Below are 21,279 nucleotides of genomic sequence, written 5' to 3' on the forward strand. Positions count from 1 at the left end.
TTTTGTGTATTTAGTTTATTTAATATCACATCCTTAGCACTTATGCCACACAAAATTTGATTCAACAGCAAAATCATAACATTTTTAAAAACAGCTTATCTTTACAATTTCTGACAGACAGTCTCCCGCAGTACAGATAAAATGCTTTATTCGGTACAGTGTTGCCACTGCTCGCTTTGAAACATTGAGTTTGTTCATCAAAAATTTTAATTTGTTAAAGTTTTACAGAATATGAAATAGATAATAAAACAAATTAAAAATCTAGGTTTCAAGATGACCATGTTCATGTATAGGATTATGTTATTTAAAATCTGATGGCTCCAGGTACCATTGTTTTTTCACAATGTGAGAAACATACATACATACATTCATGCAGATTCTTTGTTGTTTAATTCCTTTCAATATAACACAGGACAATAATATTTGGTGGTAACAATCTGAAAAGTGATAAGCCATTTTCAGTGATTCAACACAAAATGCCATTTCAAGATTAATATCCCCTTTGGAACTAATGTGCCTTTTGGGCTAATAAAATGTGATGTGCAGACGACATTTAATATAACACACTAAAAGTAAAATTTCAAACTTCTGTTATTTTAAATAGTATTTTTAAATATTTGGCAACATATGCATACATAATTTCTAAGAAATAAATAGCAACTGAATAATATCGAGAGAACAGTAAATTTCGACACATAGTTGTTATTTCACTGTGACAGTTTAATAAAAATAAACAGTACATTATTTTATTGTTAAAAATATCAATTTTTGTTTTAAAAAAAAAGAATACTAGAATAAATTTAAAATTTATAAACTACCTACAAGTCACTAAGTAGACAGCTATAATACATGGTAAACACACTTTTTCTTTAAATTTACTATACTAATTGTACCTCTAACAGTTCATCACCAATAAACAGAGCTCCACTGCGATCAACACTATAGCCTTTGCATATATTGGATATAAAATGATGAAGAACAGATTTTTCATCTCTTCTAGTTTCCACATTGAAACCAAAACCTATTTCATTATCATTCTTCTGCAAACCTGTTATCTGCAAATAAACAGAAGATTTTATTTGATGCACAAAGAAAAGCAAATAATTTTTAACAGAAGCAATGCTTTATACAAACTGCATAGAACAAGCTAAAACTTACAATTATTTCAATTTTGTTCCCAAGTATTTTTTCCCATTTTGCTTTTATTTCTTCTGATTCGGCAGAATTCAGTGTATACACTGCAAGATTTAAACACACCATAAGAAAAATTCATATGTAAAGGCAAGATATGGTACAAAAAACTGTTTATACACTGAAGTAACTAAAATAGGGTTTTGGAATATATTTAAAAAATGATTTTTTCATACTTGCACTTTTGCATTATATGCTATAATAGAAAATTTAAAACAATGGTACATACTAAGTAATGTTAAACATTTTCTTCCCATGCAATATTGTATTAAAAAGTTACCAATAAAATTTAGGAATTATGGTTGCCAGCCAAGTATCTGGCATTCAACTAACTGGATACCTCAAATAAAAAGAATATTTTAAAATTTTGCAAACTTTTCTCTTTTTAACAAAAAATTAAGGAAATGAGAAATTCGTAAAGATATCATAAATTAAGTATAGCACTACAACTAAAAATATCACTTGTAACACCTCAAATGTGAATACAATTACAAGGCTGTCCTTCTGGTGTTGATTAGGACCATCCATTCACATACACTATTATAGCAATTATATTGTTCCATAGACACTCCTCATAGAAAGAGGAGTTAGTATGTCATGGGAACATATGAGAGACATCCAAGTTCATGACAGGCATTTATTCTGTATCACAAGAACTACTCTTGCCAGAAAGCTTCACATCAATCATTTTTGACATTCCAGACAACTATTTTTGCCAAAGGAAAGCTATTGCCAAATAGTACGATTTAGCACTAATAATGATAAATATCATGTCACAACACAATCATAAGACCTTCATCTTGACCTTGTGTAAACCCAGTTAATTCTCGACAAGCCAGTAAAAAAGCATAGAAGTTAACTGCTATTTATCTGTTTTACCCTTACATTTTGATCAAATGATTAAAATTTGGGACCTGCCCTCAACAGAATAGTACGCAATAGAATATTTTTCAAAATTATAGGATCCTGCCACAGGTACATTAATGGGCACGGCATGTGACTTGATTTGAAAATGGATACACAATGGCAATGCAGCATGAAAAACTATGACAAGCGATTTATCAGGATGATTTTTTGTATCCTTTATGCATAATTTGTATCTTTTAATCATCTAACTAAATAAGGAGCTATCTGCTCCTTCAAACTTCTGCCTGACTGACAAGCACAAGTCTCCATTAACCACAGGATTTCACAATTTGATATTTTATTGTTGTATATTAAGGCCTAGGAACATACACTAGTTTTTATATCTTAAACACAATTTTTTTTAATCTTATGAAGTGTTAACTTCAGGCTCTTGAAATAAAACTTGATAATAAATTAAATGACTGCTTTTATAATTTCATACTGTTGTGTAATCAAATGAATTAAATTAATTAAATCATATTCCAAATTTCAACTGCATATATCCAACAGCAACTGTTTACTTTAATTAAAGCTGTTAATTAGTTTTAAGAGTGTACTTACTCATTTAATTAAAGTTTAACTTCTGTTAATTAATTTGTTTAAGCTTAATTGTTTGGGAAGTAGGGGACAAGTCAGATATTTGGCTTTTAGTTTCAGTTTATAGGGATTTTCTCTGTTGAAAGAGATGGGTATCTTAAGTAATTGAGTATTATTTGAATTTTAAAATATCAAAAATTTATTTGTCAACTTCAAACTTACACACACTGTACAAAAAAAATTTTGCGTTTTTGGTGAACTTATATTTGTTAATCTAAGATAGTTAGTTGAGAAATTATTTCCAATCAAGTTAAATTTTTCATTAAAAATGGAAAAGCTTTTCATCAAAATCTTTTAGAGTCTTGTCAGTTGTTTTTAAGGTCTCACCACTCTCTCTTCTGGTTAACCTCTGGCAGATTTTTGTTATGAGAAGGTTTTTTTTTGGTGGGAGCATAATTGGCATTAAAGACGAAAAAGGTTGAAATGAGGGTAGGAAAAACACAAATTTTTAACTGTTTTGTTCTTGGGGTGGATGCTGGAATTCCTCACCTCTTTTGGGGTGTTGACTGGTATGCAATTGACATCACCCTTTAAAAGTGTTGTGCACCTATTGTGCTAGGTGCAGCAATGTATGTATTTAGCTCCGCTACTTTATTATGCCAGCCCTGACCAGACATAAGGCAGGTATGTCTGGTCAGGGCTGGCATAATAAAGTAGCGGGGCTAAGTACATACATTGCTGCACCTAGCACCGTTAACCATACTGATCTCTTGAGGCTTTCTTATGGGTTCAGCCAATGTCTACTAAAGCTCAGATCCTCGAGGTTACATTTTTCATCCTGATATTGCTCGAGGGAATTCCACCACTTCAGCATCCATCCCAGCTCTAGTAATATCCCATCTAGGGACTTGTTAGCTCAACAGGCTTGTTGCAGCTGCCTTTCTAAAAACTCCTAATGAATGGGTGCTCTCTTCAGCAAATTTTCCTGTTTTTAGCAAATGTATTTCTAACTGAGGATCATATTTTCAATATTAACAGCTTTTACCTATAGAAGACCATTTCTTTACCTCATCAACATAATTGGCAGGTAAGTAGCCTCCAAAACTTTGTATAGCATGAAATTCATTCATCTAAATTTCCATTAATTATCCCAAATTCTAACAAACATTGTAAAAAAAAAAATTAGGATAAGTGGTATCTAATATTTTGCCAATTATTCAAAAACTCTAAACTTCTCATAAAAGCAATAGATCCCATTATACTTAACATTAAATAAACTGTGTTAGTCGAGATGCAATAACACAGTTTATTTAATGTTAACGCAGTTTATTTAAGAGGTTGTAACCAACCTCTTAAATAACAATCTGAATTTCAAAAGTATAAGTGATCTCCTAGTAAATCCAGTAATGAAGATTGATAGATGATATTTAAGATGTTCGATTATTGTAAACACATTCATGTGGTGACCGGGTATGAAAGACTAGTACCAGTGTAGCTCCTGCATGGCATAAAAGGTGACTAAAATGGGTACCCAGTGATTCTGGGTAGAGCTGAATACCCTGCCCCAGGGGATTATATTAGTGGACTGGTTCTCCAGGTTGGGATTAGGCATAGGGCTAACAACTCTACCTTGTAAAAAATACTCTTGTTGTGAAATCTAAAGAAACAAATCCTGGACCACTTTTAAAGAACAGGACTGGAAAATGATCAAAGAACCTAAATTCTGGATTCTGGAATATGCTTACTCTTTATCAGAGTAAAACTCTATAAATGTTGTTTGAACAGATGGATTCTTACGGATTACACTTATTGGTAATCCAGGAAATATGATAAACTGGCAGTGGAGTTTTGAAGGGAAAAAAACATACTTTTTATAGCTGTCATGAAACAAAGCATTTATATGGAACTGGTATCATTTTCAGCTTAAAAAAAATCAGTCATTTAGTCATGGATTTTCAAGACATTTCATCGAGATTGTGCCTTTTACATCTAAGAGGAAATTTTAAGAGCTATTCTATTATTAATGTGTATGCACCAACTGAGGAAAAAGATGATGATGAGAAAGGTTCTATGATGAGCTTGACCATCTCTGGGGCTCATGTTCTAGGTATGATGTAAAAATTATTATGAGCAATTTTAATGCCACAGTTAGTTGTGAATAATAATTTAGATCAGTTATAGGAAAATACAGCTTACATGCCAACTCAAATGATAATGATAATATGTTTATCAGTTTTGTGTTTTTCACAATTTAATGATTGCTAGCACAATGTTTCTGCATACAGATATTCGTAAAATAACATAGAGATCTTCTGATGGACTCTATAACAACCAGATCGATCATGTGATGATTGACTTTAGACAGTTTTTGAACTTCTGGGTGCAAGAACTTACAGAGGAACTAATGTAGATTCTGATCTATATTTAGTGATTTACAAATTTAGGGGAAGGATTTCTTTAGTTAGGAAAGCTATATTAGTGATTTACAAATTTAGGGGAAGGATTTCTTTAGCTAGGAAAGCTAAAAAACAGTGTTCCTGTAAAGTTCAATTGTGGGAAGTTAAGAGATCCCCAGATCCGTAAAGAATATCAAAATCAAATGAAGCTGTCAATGAATTTAAAGAGAAAGCAACTGGTGGTGAAGTGAACAAAAATTGGCAACTTATTAAGAAATCTATACTATCAACAGCTAATATGCTGTTAGGTAAGGAAGAAAGATAAAAAAGAACTGATTGGTTTGATGATGAGTGCAGTAATGCGAATGAAAATAAAAATAGAGCATATAAAAATATGCTTAGTAAAAAATTCACAAGAAATTCAATTATTTGAATGTTGAGTTTACATTTTTATGGTTTTCTAAGGTTTCTCCAGGAACTTAAATAGAACAAGACCAGAATTTTCTTCTTCATTTATTTTGTTTACATTTTTATACACTCAACTATCCAGATCCAGCATTTCCCAGCTTCCTGGATTGTCAAGTTTTCACTGTACAAAAGCATAACTCTTCACAGATTACAATACTTATCACAATTCAAAATTATCTTAGTAGCAAGGCACATAAAAAAACTTAACTTTAAATATTAGAAACTGAGTCATAGAGGTCTCTAGGAATTAAATGTCTTTCTAAATCACAATGGAAAAGAGTTTAATGTTTTAAAAAGTCTTAGAAATATATCTGCCCATCACACAGTAAATGTCTATCTATAACCCAATTTAGCCTACATTCACTCCAATATTACCTGGTTCACCAAAGTGATAGCCATTGTAATAAATTGTTTAAATTTCATTTATTCTGAAAGCAACTAGATGGAGCTCTAATGCATTTCTCAAGTATAGTCCATGCTTATTTCAGTGAAAAATTACAATAAAAAGAAAAAAGAAAATATGCATTACTCATGCTTCACACTGCTGTTCTGTGAACTTTGAAAAAAACAAGAAAATTAATAGGTTTTTAAGTTTTTCAGGGACATGTAAAAAATAAAGCCTATAGACTGCACTAACACTTGTTGCAAGTATTGTGCATTTGGATGACATGGCTGGCTTTATGATATGATGGTGCACAAGTGGCTGATCACTTACCTGACCACCACATTTTAAATCAAACATAGCACTAATTTTTTGATTTGGTCTATTTTATGCATCAGAAATTTTGTACAACCCATCTTGATATTTCAAGAAATACAAGTAGTTCATAGTCACTAAAGTGAAGGAATGGAACAAGCTTGAGCCAAAATGGATTTTAGGATGGATGTTAACTGAACGATGAAGTGCCTATACGCGAGGAATTAATTAAGCTTTATCCAAAAATTTTTAATTTAATTTTTGCACTGCGAATAATTACATTATCCTGCCTTTTTCATTAATAAGACAATAACAGACTAAAATTTCAAGGACCACTATGGTTTGTTGTGTATAGCTATTAGATAATATTTAATCTAAAATCTAGGATTGAGTGAAAAAGTATCAATTTATGCTGAGGCAGTCATTATCATTATGCATACCACCAAATTATACTTTAGATTCATACAAGACATTTAATTTCACAATAATGATTGCACTGTATCATATTAGCTGATTTACTTTTGATTTAAGCCAAAAAATTCCTATTTGCTTTTCGACGAAGGCAAAGACAAGAAAAATTCATTAAAATTAATAGGAGAGATAAATGCCCTAATGAATTAATATATTTTTTTTTTCAAAAAAAACAAAATATTATTTGGTACTTTTCCGTTTTGCTGATGCAAGCAATAAAGTCGCCAAAAATGGTACAACTGAAGCCAAACGAAATATCCTTGCTAGTAACATTTTACACCTCATTTTCAAAACAAGTCGCAGCCATATCTTATCAGATTGATTGTTTCTTTCATTACTGGCATACAGTTACATAGAATTTTTATCTAGATAGTTCAGTTTTATTGCCTAAGGCCATTTACGGTAATTAGTCAATTAGGATGCAATCACATCACTTATCCGAAGGCGAAAATATAGAAAATGCAAAGTCGAGGTTTAAATTCATCAGTTCTAATGAGAATGCACTAGTGAAGTAAAGCACTGCGGTTTTACATAATTTCTGAGTAAGCTATTCATACGAATTGAAATAATTCTTGCACTTAAACTTGTATTCCAAATTAAGATTTAACTTGAAATTAACATAGATAATTACTGAGAGAATTATATTTTTGTAGTGTAGTTTACATGAGATGAGATTACTTGGGGTCACGTGATATGAAAAGGCGAATCAGGATATTGAACCATAAAAAATTCTTAAATTAATATCTTTTTACAAATTTTTTGTCTTTATTTATTTATTGGATTTTTTTCAAAATTTTAAACGATATTAAAATGTTTATGCCTTCAAAATAAAACATTATTAGAACTAACATTTGTTAACATTTTTTATGTGTATTCTGTATGTTGTCGCCAATAAAGTCTGCTTGGCAAGATTTGCGCTGGCGAAACGGAAAAGTACCTATTATTTCTGTCTAATTAAAGATGAAAATTAAACAGTTACTCCAGAAACAAGACTCACTTTATTGGTTATAATTTTTTTTAAAACTCATATCCCAATAATAGACATAATGACATAATCTAACGAAAAATATCTTTTACCAGTAACCACATTTTCTTCCCAGCTTCAAGCTTTCATGATTACAGCTCAAACAGAACACTGATTTTTCACAGTTTTCATTTTTCAGCCAACATTCCTAATCCTGTAATACTGTTATTATAATAATAATAGCATGTCTTAAATAATATGCTGGGCTCACCAGCGGCCGAGCGGTAAAGTCGCTGAACACTGGTAGTTCAGTCCGAGGTTCGAATCCGGCGAATGGGTTGGCTGCATGGGTGTTTTCGTGGTTTTCCCCATGTGTAACATGTATACGAGCCAGTTTCCCTTAGAAAGTCCTCCACGAAGGCATCCCTCCCCTTAGGCAGATAGCCCTCGAGGCTTTGCCATAATTAAATAACCTAACTTAACCTAATTTATATACTTTCTTCGAATTTCAAAAAAGCATGAAGTCGCTAATTTGTATATTCACTGTAACATTTTACAGCAGTAATCAATCATTTAATATTGGCTACTGAATTTACTATTTAATCCTATATTTATAATGCATTATCCCCAAATTTTGTTCACAAGTATACATGTGTGTGTGCATGTTCTTAAGCTTATACTAATGAAATTTTCACGTAGTTAAATAAATATTTTATTTATTTAGGCAGATTTACAACACACAAGGTGCGCTCATAAAATAACTAGAATTTTTTTTAAAGGAGAAAAAGATTGTGAACCTTCAACTAAATTTATCTCTAAAATAATCGGCAAAAAACCTGTATACAATTTTTTTAACATTCCTCCAGGTTAGCAAAACACTATTTATAGGTGTTGGAACTAACTGTTTGCAAAATACACATAACAGCTGACTTAATTATCTGAGACATTTTCAAATTTCGGCCCGCCAGCAGCCGAGTGGTAAATTCGATGAACACTAGTGGTTCAGTCTGATGTTCAAATCCCACAAACAGGCTGGCTGAATGGTCATTTTTATGGTTTCCCCATGTCTAGCATGTATGCGAGCCTCCACAAAGGCTTGAGGCTTTGCCATAATCACATACGCAAAACCAAATATCATTTTCAAATTTCTGTCCTTTCATGACTATATTAAGCTTCAGAAAAACAAAAAGATCAGCTGGCAACAAATTGAGAGAATGTGGTGGGTGATTTATCACCGTAATTGAATACTTAGCAAGATACAGTTGTACAGACAATGCTGTATGAGGCCTAGCATTATTGTGTAAAAAAAAAAAAGTCCAGAATCAAAAACAAACTTTCTAACTTGTCTTATCCTATTTCTTAATTAAACAGACATCTCCCTTTAAAAATACCGATTAATTGACTGTTTTTCAGGGGCAAATTCATGATAAATAAGTCTTTTGTATTTAAAAAATGTAATCAACATCACCTTAGTCTTTGATTTTGACACCTGTGCTCCTTTTTTTTTTTTTTTTTTTTTTTTTTTTTTTGTGTGTGTGTGTGTGTGTGTATGAGTGTATATGTGTGTAGTATGAGAAGATGGTCCTCTCCACTGCACACTCTTTTTGTTTCTGGGTTGTATTGCACACCAGATTTCATATACCACTATTTTGAAACAATTTAAGATATTATTATCATCTCTTGCAGTAGTCAGTAAATCTTCACAGCAAGCTTTTCTGTCTTCTTTTTTCTGTTCTGTCAAAATTCAAGGTATAAACTGAGCACAAACTTTCCTCATTTTCAGATTTTAAATTAAAATTAATCTACAGATTTCTTTGTTTATCCCAAGCATATCTGAAAGTTGATGAGTTCTTATCATCCATCAACTTTTACCAAAGAATGGATTTCTCCACACTTTCCTCATTCTTTTAAGTTGAAGGGCACCCTATCTTTGGTTTATCTTCAAAACTTTTGCGTGCACATTTAAAATGGTTCTACATTTGTGTTCTTGATAGCAGTGCACCACTACATACAGTTTGAATTACCTTTAATGTTTTAGTAGCAGATTTACTTAATCTGTAATGAAATTTAATGCTATAATGATGTTCCATTTCAAAGCAAAATTTTTTTTTACAATATCTTTTCAGTAAATGAAAATGACTCAGGCATTTTGATATGCGAATGACAACATAACCAGTTTAAACTGGCTTTAACAAGAGTTGAGACATCATTCTTTCTAAACATACATTTATTCCCCCCTTTTCTTTCCTCTTTCTGTTTGTTCTTTTCATTTCTCCAGTTACTTTGCGAGTGAACCTTGTATTTCAGAGAAAACTTTAAAAAAATAACATTTAAAAAACAAACAAAACATTACAAGAATACTTACTATTATTTGCAACAGAATGTGGATTAGAAATAGATTTTCGAGAGGTATTAGAATACTCATGAGTATAATGAATTTTATCTGAACCTATAAAAAATTTAAAAGTATATTAGTAAAAACAAATTAAAGAAAAACAAAAAGGTTTATTAGTAAAAATTAAACAAAAAGGTTTATTAGTAAAAACAAATTTGTGGTTTTTAACAATAAAACTTTATAAAAAATTGAAAACTTTCAGCATCAACAGTTATAGCATATGTTATTTAATAACCATGTGTTAATATAAATAAAATGGCTTACATCTATATAACTTTATTCCATTCACATTGATTTTAAATAAATATAAAATTTATCCATCTTAACATAACAATGAATTAAAAAAGCAACAAAATATAAAGAACATATTTTAAGGTTATTAAGTCTTATGTACAAGAATATCTTTTATAAAAATACAACTACCTGCTTTGAGATTTAAAATAACAAAATTTAATTACAGTAATAATCCCTCTGGTCTGTACTGAATATATGCTTCCTACTACTGTATAGTGTGATTTCAATGAATTATACAAAAATGCTACAAATAGTGTTTGTGCAAACTAAAGTAATGCAATAAAAATTCAAATTTTCTTTTGTGATGCATAATAATATCTCGTCCAGATTTCAGAAATGTAAAATTAAAGCATCTGGAAATAATCATGATATATAGACACTGTAACAAACCATAGATACCAGAATTCATACAAATTTAAAACTAAAATAAAAACAAAATAGGATTTACCCATTGCTTCTTGCAAATGTTCAAATTTTGAACCATGATGGTACCTTGCAAGCTGCAGTTTCACATATTTTCCAGTATTCCTTAATATTTCTACAGCTTCACAATTTGAATAGCCTTTTAAAGGATGACCATCCACCTGATATAAGAATCAAAAGACACAATTTAATGATCAGAGAATGCTAAGCAAACTGCAGAGAAATTCTTCTCTTATACACTGGGAATAATCCTTTCTATGGCGACTTAATTTTTATTGCACTATTAAAGATAAGATATAATTATAAAACTTCTGAAATTATAAATTTTACAAAAACATCATTTTTTTAAAGTTTTACAAGTTATAAAACTATATATCACTCACTTTTTCTTTACTTAATTTTTCACTCCATAATAAATAACATTTATAAATAACTTAAAAAAAAAAAAAAAAAAAAGACTTCTAAACTACATGAAAGTTGAAAAATTACAGATTAAGATAATGATATGAATTGTGTTTGAAGCAAATTAACAAAGCAAATTAACTTTTCCAGATTTAATGTTCTTTTCTTTACAAACATAATAAAATTATAACTAAGAAAAAATGATGTTATTTAAATTAATAATATATTAATATTACTATTAATATCCAAATTAAAATATATATTGCATTTCTAATAAATTCCTTCTCTCCAGATATTTTGCATAAGTTCCAGTTATTATTTAAAAAAAAAAAAAAAAAAAAAAACCCTTCAGAAAGAAAAGTCAAGAATGTCACCTCTACAACTTGATCATGCACTCTGATTTGGCCACATAGATCTGCTACACTGCCTTTGGCTATGCTCTTCACAAAAATACCAGAAATGTCTTCTATTAGAAAAAATTAATTTAACATTATTATAAATATAACAAAGTTAATTTAGAAAATAAAGAACTATTAAATAAAATCAAGACTAGATTATAATAACCATCGGTTCAAGATTCTAAAACCTTTTTATCTTATACGATTACCAAGCCTTTTTTTTATAAGCACACATCATCTAGATTACCAGACTTATCGGCTTATATTACATACTGCTAATTATCATTACAAAAGCTGTAAGACAGATTTAAACATCCCAGAACAGATTTAAAGATAAATAAATTTATTTTAAAACAATCACAGGAATCATAAATTCAGAAAAATCAAGCAGGAAAAATATGAAATAAGAAAGCCATTACTCTGTAACACAAAACTGAATAATTATTAAAAAAATTATAAAGTTTTAAATAATTAAAATTATGCCACTGAAATCAAACAATATTAAAAAAGGCTATAATTTTTACAGTAATCAAAAATTTTAAACAGGTTTTTCTTTTGTTTATAATAAGACAATGCTAATAAAGCAGATTTGTAAAATTAACAACGTGGGTTACTGGTTTTTTTATTTAATACCATACTTTTTTCAAATGAGAGATGGAATAGTATATAATGCATAAGGAAAAAAGAAACACAATATGTTCACAATTTATCTAAACATTTTTAAGTATCCAATGAATGATAAGTATATTTTCACACTGCCAATCTTATGCTCACCAATAACTGCATATTAATCAATCAAAAATTTATAAACTTTACGCAGACATACATAAAACAATATATAATTGCAGCTAACACAAACAAATAAATTAATAATAATTTATTAGAAAAATCATAGAAGATTAATGCATTTATAAATTAATTTAAAATAAAGCAGGACTATAATATAAATCATTTATATTTTTAAAGAAAAATAATCCGCATTATGTTTAAAAATATAATGTGGATCATTTATATTTTTATCTTTTTAATAATGTGGATAGTTATATTTTATTAAATGATCCATTTAATAAACTTCAATGCCTTTAACATGAATAAAAATTTTGTTAATTTAAATTGTCTGTCTCATAAATTTTTTGAAGAATTCAAAATGGCTCTAATAAGCAAATACAGATAAATAGATCAGAATGTAATCTTTTACCTCTTTCACATACATAGCCTGCCACAATTATGCCTAAACCTTGATGATCTTTAATCAAATTAACTTCAAAACTTTCCATATCTACACGTTCATTTCTTCTATACAGAACTGGATCCTTTTGCATCTGAAAATGAATATACAAACATAATAAAATGCATAATTACTTTTAAAATGCATAATTTTGTCTGCACAAAGTTCATATATGGATACAAATTACGTGTACATATGTATGCAAATTAATTAGCACAGAGCAAATTTTTCATAAAATTTTAAGTTGTTTGCCAATTGGTGCCAGGAAAGCCCTCAAAGCAATTTTACCTGCCTGAATGACATTTAGATGTTCGCTACTGTCTATTTAGAACTGATTTACACAATAAATTAGGATTACTGCACCATATTTGTTGAGGATTGAGCATTTAATTGATATTATGTGCAGTTTCAGTGGCATCATTGTTTTATTGCTTTAATATGTTTTATGCATCTGGCATCACTTTTTATTTTCATCATTCTAAAGGTTGTCATATAAACAATAAGACATACGTAAGTTCTCTTTACTTTTTTGTTAATAAAGTCCAAAATTCAATTAGCGATTATTCTGTTTGTTAATTTTATAACAGATTATGGGCCCAGCACGCTTCAACTGTGCAAATAAATTAACAATGGCTATGTTGACGTATTTGAATCCCGGATTTTTTTACTTTCATTTTTGATTTCAACACTTCGACATGAACAGTGTGTATGTAGACACTACAGTGTACCGATAGCTTTTTTTTGTTGCATATTTCCTGGTTAATGACGACGTAATATGGAAGCTAAAAATTTTGTTCAGTGTACCAAATTGGAAGGTTAATCCAACTGGACTGATTGGAAATTTGAAATAAACTCTTTATTTGTGCTCAACGATTGTGCAGGCATCTTCGATGATTCCCTTATCGAGCCAAAAGCTCCGGCAGAAAGCGCGAATGAAAAAACGATACGCGAGTACAACGAAGCCACAAAAGCGTATGCAAAAACGAATGCAAAAGCTGCTGTGATCATTCGCATAAATGTCTCACTGAATGTGTTAAATTTGATCCGTATGCATGGTAATTCTGCATTAGCGATATGGAATGAGCTATTAAGTAATTTTGAGAAGGTGTCAAGCGTGAAATTGGACACTCTTCTGCAACAGTTTTTTATATGATTGTGGGGACATTGGCATGTGCGCGACAGTTGAAAACGTACAAAAATCTATTGAGCTCACTGATGTATTGTATGCACCTAAAATTGGTACTGAATTGATTGGTAAATTTTGCCTAGTTTTCCCTGACATGCCAACCACAATGAATGGCAAAACAGAGACCTTCTTTGCAAATACTCAATGCAGTGCGTTTGCTTGTCAAGAAAATGATTGTGGGCGAAATGTGTGGCTTAAAGACGACGGAGCTACAGCACACATTACAAATTCAGCCAAATATTTTAAGACGTACCGTCACTTTAACAAACAAGCAGAAATCACAGTCGGTAACAAACAGACAATACCAGCATATGGTTGGGGGGACATTGACATGTGTGCGACAGTTGGAAACGTACAAAAATCTATTGAGCTTACTGATGTAGTGTACGCACCAGAAATTGACAAAAACTTGTTATCAGCCTCAAAGGCAACTCGAACTTTGGTTATTCAGATGATATGATTTGACGTTTCTTTCGCAAGGAGACCCCACATAATATACTTTTAGAAGCCCCATGTTCATCAAATGGACTCTTTGAACTACGTGCAAAGCCAGTCAAGTAAGGGGGTTCTGCTGCTGCAGCCTACTTGGTTCACAACTCCTTTTCCTGAGACGTCAATGAAAACAACGATAAAATTGCCATTATCACTTTGGCATCAACAACTTGGGCATCAAGGAATACAGGACGTGAAACAGTACTTGTGCCCAAATGGTATAGATTTTATCAACGATGGACTATTTTGTGAGCCATACACGTATGGTAAACAAAGTCGATGAACAAAAGTCTGGTGAGATAATACATGCAAACTTACTCGAATCACCAGTCTTATCCAGAAGTGGGAAGAAGTACATGTTAGTGATTAAGGACGATTACTACTAAGTTTCGACATGTAGAATTTCTGAGACATAAAGACAAGGCTGTGAATAAAATCAAGCAGTTTCTTGTTCGGACCAACAAAGATGGTATAAATATAAAAGAACTGGTCACAGATGGTGGTCGTGAATTTGAGAATGATAAATTGATGAAACTGATTGATGATGCAGGTATCAAGCTGCGAATCACTATGCCATATACACCAGAACAAAACGGATTGGCTGAAAGAGAGAATCGTACAATAATGAATGCAGTTAGCACTATGATCAAGGATTCAGGCCTACCGCAGTTCCTATGGGCAGGAGCAGCATCTACAGCTGTTAACGTTCTTAATCGAACTAGACTAAGTAAGACTACAGGAAAATCTCTGTTTGAGGAATGGTTTGGACGCAAGCCAGCAATCAACAGAATTCGAGTTTTGGGATCAGCTGCATTTGTACATGTATCAAATGTCAACAGAGGTAAATCAGATGACAAGGCAATAAAGGGCTATTCGGTTGGTTATTGTGATGACAATCGGTATTGCATTTTCATACCATCAAGAAATGATACGATAAAAAATGCCAATGTAGTGTTCAATGAACAGCAAATCGCCCCTACTTCCCAACCTTCAAATTTAGCATCTAACACTGGTCTATCAAGCAGTATGAAGTTTATTTTGGAAGATGCACATGATGATGCAGACACACAGGGGGCTGGTGATCTGTGCACTGATGAAGATGAACCAACACAGATGACCGCGCGTACATTGCGATACCGTTCAACTATTCAATGGCCTGTCAGATTTAATGGCTACGATGTGTATACAGCATTCTGAAGTTGGAAGAGCCTAAAACATATGACGAAGCAACAAAGTCTCCTGAATATGCCAACTAGAAATGAGCCATGTACAAAGAAATGGCTTTGCATGCCGAACATGGAAACTTGTTGAGCCACCTAACGGACATAAAATCCTCAACAATCGCTGGGTTTACAAAGTGAAGACAAATCTCGAAGGCTCAATCGAGATTCAAGGCCCGTTTAGTAGCAAAAGGGTACACCAAGACGGTGAATATGAACTACGAACACACTTTTAGGATGGTGTGTTGCTATGATGCTACTCAAGCTCTAATTGCAACAGCAGCCAAGAAGAATCTCAACTTATATCAAATAGATGTGGAGACGGCAATCCTTTACGGTGACCTAACTCAGGAGATCTACATACATCAACCCAAAGGCTATAACAACGGAAGTAAGTGTGTATGCAAGATGCTTCGACCTTTATATGGCTTGAAACAAGCTGGACGATGTTGGAATGCCAAGTTTACTGACGTGCTGAAGAAACATAACATGATACAAAGTAAATCCGACAACTGCCTGTTTACACGAAATGATTATGGACATAAGATGCTGATGGCGATTTATGTTGATGATGGCATTGTCGCTGTTCAGGACAAAGCAGCATTCTTCACATTTATGGACGAGCTCAAGCAACATTTTAACATTCAAGTAACGACGTTAAATTGTTTCCTTGAAATGCTTGAAAAACAGCTCACTCTTCCTGCACCAAGAAGCATTTACAAGAAAGATATTAGAGCGATATGGAGACATCACACATCCCAGTAAAGAAGTCAAGTCTCAAGGTCAACTATGGTCAATCAAATGATGACAGCATGATCACGATCAAGGAGACGAAACCTCTCAGCAGTGAAATATCATACCGATCAGTAGTTGGCAGTTTTCTGTACTTGGCGATGGGGACCTGACCGGATTTGCTTATGCAGTGAGTTTGATGTCTCGAAAGCAAACAATCCTACAGAGATTGATTGGGAAATAGTACAGATAACATTAAGGTACCTTCGCAATATCATAGGACACCTGAATTGTGTACAATAATGAAGATGATAGAAGTTTGATGTTGTTTAGTGATGCAGATAACAACAGCTGTGCAGAAACACGCAGGTCTCGAACAAGTGTTATTTCTTTCTATGGTGGAGGTGTAATTACGTGGCGAAGCTAGCTACAGGAGGCCATATCCAGTTCGACGACAGAGGCAGAATTCATGGCAGCAGCTGATGCTACGAAAGACCTGATATGGTTGAAGAGCTTTCTCAATGACATAGCTAATGTCTCATTGCCTATCCTACAAATTGATAATCAGGGTACTATCAAGTACATCAAAAATCCAATGTTCCACGCACGCACAAAGCACATTGACCAAAGGTACAAGTTTGTGCAAGATGAGTTCTCGAAGGGACGTTTTCAATTAGGCTATGTCAGAAGTAATGAACAACCAGTAGACATTCTGACGAAGGTGCTTCCAGCACCTCAGTTACATTTCCAGAAGAAGTTGATTGGTGTAAAAACAGTCAATAAGTAAAGGTTAATCTATATGAACAATGACTACTTTTATGCTCGAAGGAGGCTGTTGAGAATCAAGCATTTAATTGATATTATGTGCAGTTTCAGTGTCATCATTATTTTACTGTTTTATGCATCTGGCATCACTTTTTATTTGCGTCATTCTAAAGGTTATCATGTAAACAATAAGACGTACATAAGTTCTCTTTATATTTTTAAGTCCAAAAATTCAATTAGCCAAAAATTCAATTCAATGCAGATTTTTGAGTCCAAAAATTCAATTCAATTTTTTTAAGTCCAAAAATTCAATTAGCCATTACTCTGTCTGTTAATTTTAGGACAATTTTAAAGCTTGTTTCTGAAAGAAAAGGAAGTTACTTTTGCATACTTTTTTATACATGTTTTCCATTCATTTATTTTAGTGTACTAAAAATGTATTAACACCTTGAAAGATAGCAGAGATTATCACACTTTACAGTCACACATCCATGACTGTAACAAATATTGCTTTCATAGTTGATGTTGAAAAACTGAGCATTTCTTGAATTCTGAAGAGACAGAATGAAACTGGATCATTTTCTCCGGAAAGAAAAGGTAAATGTGGAAGGAAAAAAAAAAAGAGTTCCAAAATTTGATCGATTCCTACAACAAAATGGAATTATTAACCCAATAAAAACTAGCAAAGATTATAAAAGAGATATATTGGCTAGATGTTCATCCTTCAAATGTGCAGTGTAGACATCTCACCATTGATCAGAAGGTGAGAAAGTCTATTAAGAAACAACTTCTGATGCATCAAATGAAGCAAAGCTATTATTGTGGTCCAAAAATTACAAATCTTGGACCACAAATGACTGGAGAAAAGTAATTTTCAGCGATGAGACTCATTTATTTGTTCACAGCTACACATTTAATGTTATTACGTGAAGCATGGGTGAATCAATAGGATCTCAATATAACCGACAAACTATAAAATACTCTCAGAAACAAATATTTTTAGGGTTTTTTTCACTGTAAATGGCACTGGAAATCTAGTTTCCATTGATGGAATGATGAATTCATTGAAGAATACAGAAATTTCAAAACATAGGTTTGTGGTTTTTCTTGAAAATCTTTCTAGGGACATTTCAACATGACTCAGCTCAATACCACTGTTCAAAATCTGCCAGAAGATTCATGTTGGAAAATAATATTATTACACTTGATTGGCCTGGAAATTCAGCAGACTTAAACATGATCAAAAGACTTGAGGCACATCCTTAAGGAAAATCTTAGCAAAATGCATTGTACAATAATACAGCGCATGATTAAGAACACTATAAAAATATGATTTCTTCTCATCAAAAGATGTTATAAAGTCATAACATTGCATTCTGACATGTTCTTATTTTTGAATCTGTAAAATCACTCATACATCAGTAATTTACAAATCTCGGCAAAAGCATAATCATCACCTCAGCTGCATAATAATAAATAACTTAATAAACTTAATAAATAAATAAATAAAACATTTCATGTACAGTTCTTCTTCTTTATGGTCACACATACAAAAAAAGGCATGAGAGAGAAAGATTACACAAATATCAGCATCAAGAATGAAACACTTTACTCAGAACGATACCACTTCACAAATACACATTTGAAATCCTAAGCTAACTTAGGCATGATTCACAATTACAAAATGCTTATTAGCAATGTTAACATTGTGATTATTTTGTGGTACCCCTACATATATGTTAATTTGATCTATAAAATTAGAAAAACAATTTTACGTTAGTTGCAGATTATATAAAATTCTAGACATAAAGATCTTAAACTCAAATAACAAATATTATAAAGACAGAACACACATAAAAAATGAAAAGATTAGTAATATTTTAATAATATGTTTATTATTACACATCCCAACTTGAATATAAATATTATTTTACTTACTCACATAATTCTTCTTTAGCTTGTTTAACATATAATTTAAGAATTTTTGGTATATTCCCAAAATTTTCAGTCTCCTATCTGAACAGAGAAAATGGAGTCTTGAAAAGAACAAATAGCATTTTTCATGCAAGATTTTTGCATATGCTTTGATTTCAAAGCCATTCAAACTTTCCCTTCAGCAGGAGTCAGAAGTGATACAAAGTGGGCATTATTTCTCTTCAAAAGTAACTGCATGAGTTGGACGTGACTCAATGATGTTTCTTTTGGTGGTCCATGTTCAGCTATTAATTACAACAAAATGCTAAAGGCACTAATGACAAACCCACAATTTTTTTTTCATTTGAATGGAATTATATGTGAAGAACATAACAAAATTAACATAAAACAGACAGCAATTCCAAAAGCATTAATAAATAATGCACTTGTGCAAAGTAACCAAACTTTTAAAATAGTGTGCCAACTGAGAGAGGGAATGTGCTATGGCTACTGAATGCACACAGTGGCAAGTTTAAACAATACACTGTTACTGGTCATAATTTTCACTCTGACCATTAGCTGGTGAGCTACAGCTCTGACCATTTAGCTGGTGAGCCTCTGAAACGAGCATATGCACATGCCGATCGACAGATTAGTGCCAAAGTGGCAATGAAAGAGCTTGAAGAACAACATGTACGTGTGAAACTTTGCAAAACTTTCAAAAACATTTCAGTTGCTTAGCCAAAGACTGTATGAGTCATATGCAGTGTTATGAGTAGGTTAAGCATTTTGAGCATCTCAGAATATCAATCAGTGATGATCCTAAACATGGACGGCCTTCTACATCAACAGATGTTGAGAGAGTTTATACTGTGATTCATGGACATTGTCGTTCAACTGCTTGAGAGGTTGCTGACGAAATAAGCATCAGTGTAAGATCATGCCATTAAATTTTGAATGACAAACTTCAGATGTGTTGTGTCAGTGCAAAATTCATGCCATGTTTGCTGACTTATGATCAGAAACACACCTTTTTTTAAATCATCAAGGAACTGCTCGTCACAGCTAATAACAAGAAAACTTTGAAAAGAACATTATAACAGGCAATGAGACATGGTTTTATGGCTGTGATATTGAAATGAAGGTGCAGTTGTTGTAGTGGTTGGACAAAGGGCCTTCTCATCCAAAAAAAGTATGCATGAATTGATCAAAGATCAGAGATAGTGGTTGTGTTTTTTTGAAAGCAAGGTTGTGTTTTTTGACAGCAAAGGCATTGTTCCCCAGGACTTTAAACCTTTGGTCAAATGGTAAGGAAGTAAAAAAAGGATTTATAGCATGTGTGAGGAATGCTGTAGTATGCAGGGAAATGCATGAATTTTTTAAAAACCAGACCAGGATGTTATATCATGACAATGTGCTTTCTCACGCATCGCTCTTTGTCCGCAGCTATCTAGCAAAACATCTCACTCCAGTTGTGCCCCATCCACCATATTCTCTGCACTGGTTACAGAAGAAAACATTGCGGCAAAAACATCGTGGATAAAAATGTAACAGAGAAAACAATACAAGGTGAAAATGTTCTGGTACAAAACATCGTGGGAGAAAATAAAGCAAAGAGAAAACATCACACTTCTAAAACATCGTGGTACAAAATATTGTGGTCGAAAATAAAGCCATTTAAAAACATCGTCGTGGAAAATACCATGGTAAAAACAAATCATTGCATGATGATAACATCGTACACATGCGTTTTTCAGGTTTTTAAAAGCTGTAAATGCATATTTACACAATTATTTGGGAGCGCAAAAAGGAAAGAGGGATATTTTTACTTCTATATTTCATATTTTTGAAAGAACTAATAAATTTTTGTAGGAAAAGTAAGATGGAAACTTAAGTATTTAAAAACTGAAAATAAGTGCCTGAGCGGTAAAGTCGTTGAACTCTGGTATTTCGATCAGGCAAATGAGCTGGTTGCATGAGATTTTCATGATTTTCCTAATGTGTAACATGAATATGTGCCAGTTCCTGAGAAAGTATACTGCAAAGGCATCCCTCCTCTTCAGAAGATAGCCCTAGTGTGCTTTGGCATAATCCTATAAATCTAAATTCCATACTGACATATTATGTAACTGACTTTCGTCAGAACTAAGAAAACGACATCCAAATAATTGATTACATGCTATACATGAAAATATTTAAG

General features: G+C 32.2%; 1 protein-coding gene across 1 annotated transcript in view; it reads right to left on the reverse strand.

Moving 5' to 3' along the window:
• LOC118197453 (multiple PDZ domain protein-like) overlaps positions 1 to 21,279 on the reverse strand; it is a 181,413-nt gene that overhangs the window by 141,345 nt on the left and 18,789 nt on the right. The window contains exons 5-10 of the mRNA XM_085820229.1: positions 12,741 to 12,864; positions 11,519 to 11,610; positions 10,768 to 10,903; positions 9,996 to 10,079; positions 1,159 to 1,238; positions 894 to 1,055 (exon numbers count right to left, since the gene is read on the reverse strand). Coding sequence (XP_085676355.1) covers positions 894 to 1,055; positions 1,159 to 1,238; positions 9,996 to 10,079; positions 10,768 to 10,903; positions 11,519 to 11,610; positions 12,741 to 12,864 — 678 coding nt within the window. The remainder of the gene's footprint in view (positions 1 to 893; positions 1,056 to 1,158; positions 1,239 to 9,995; positions 10,080 to 10,767; positions 10,904 to 11,518; positions 11,611 to 12,740; positions 12,865 to 21,279) is intronic.

The sequence above is a fragment of the Stegodyphus dumicola genome, chromosome 7 (assembly GCF_044657685.1).
Source record: "Stegodyphus dumicola isolate Sdum_Otavi_A_Nest chromosome 7, ASM4465768v1".
NCBI lineage: Eukaryota > Metazoa > Arthropoda > Arachnida > Araneae > Eresidae > Stegodyphus > Stegodyphus dumicola.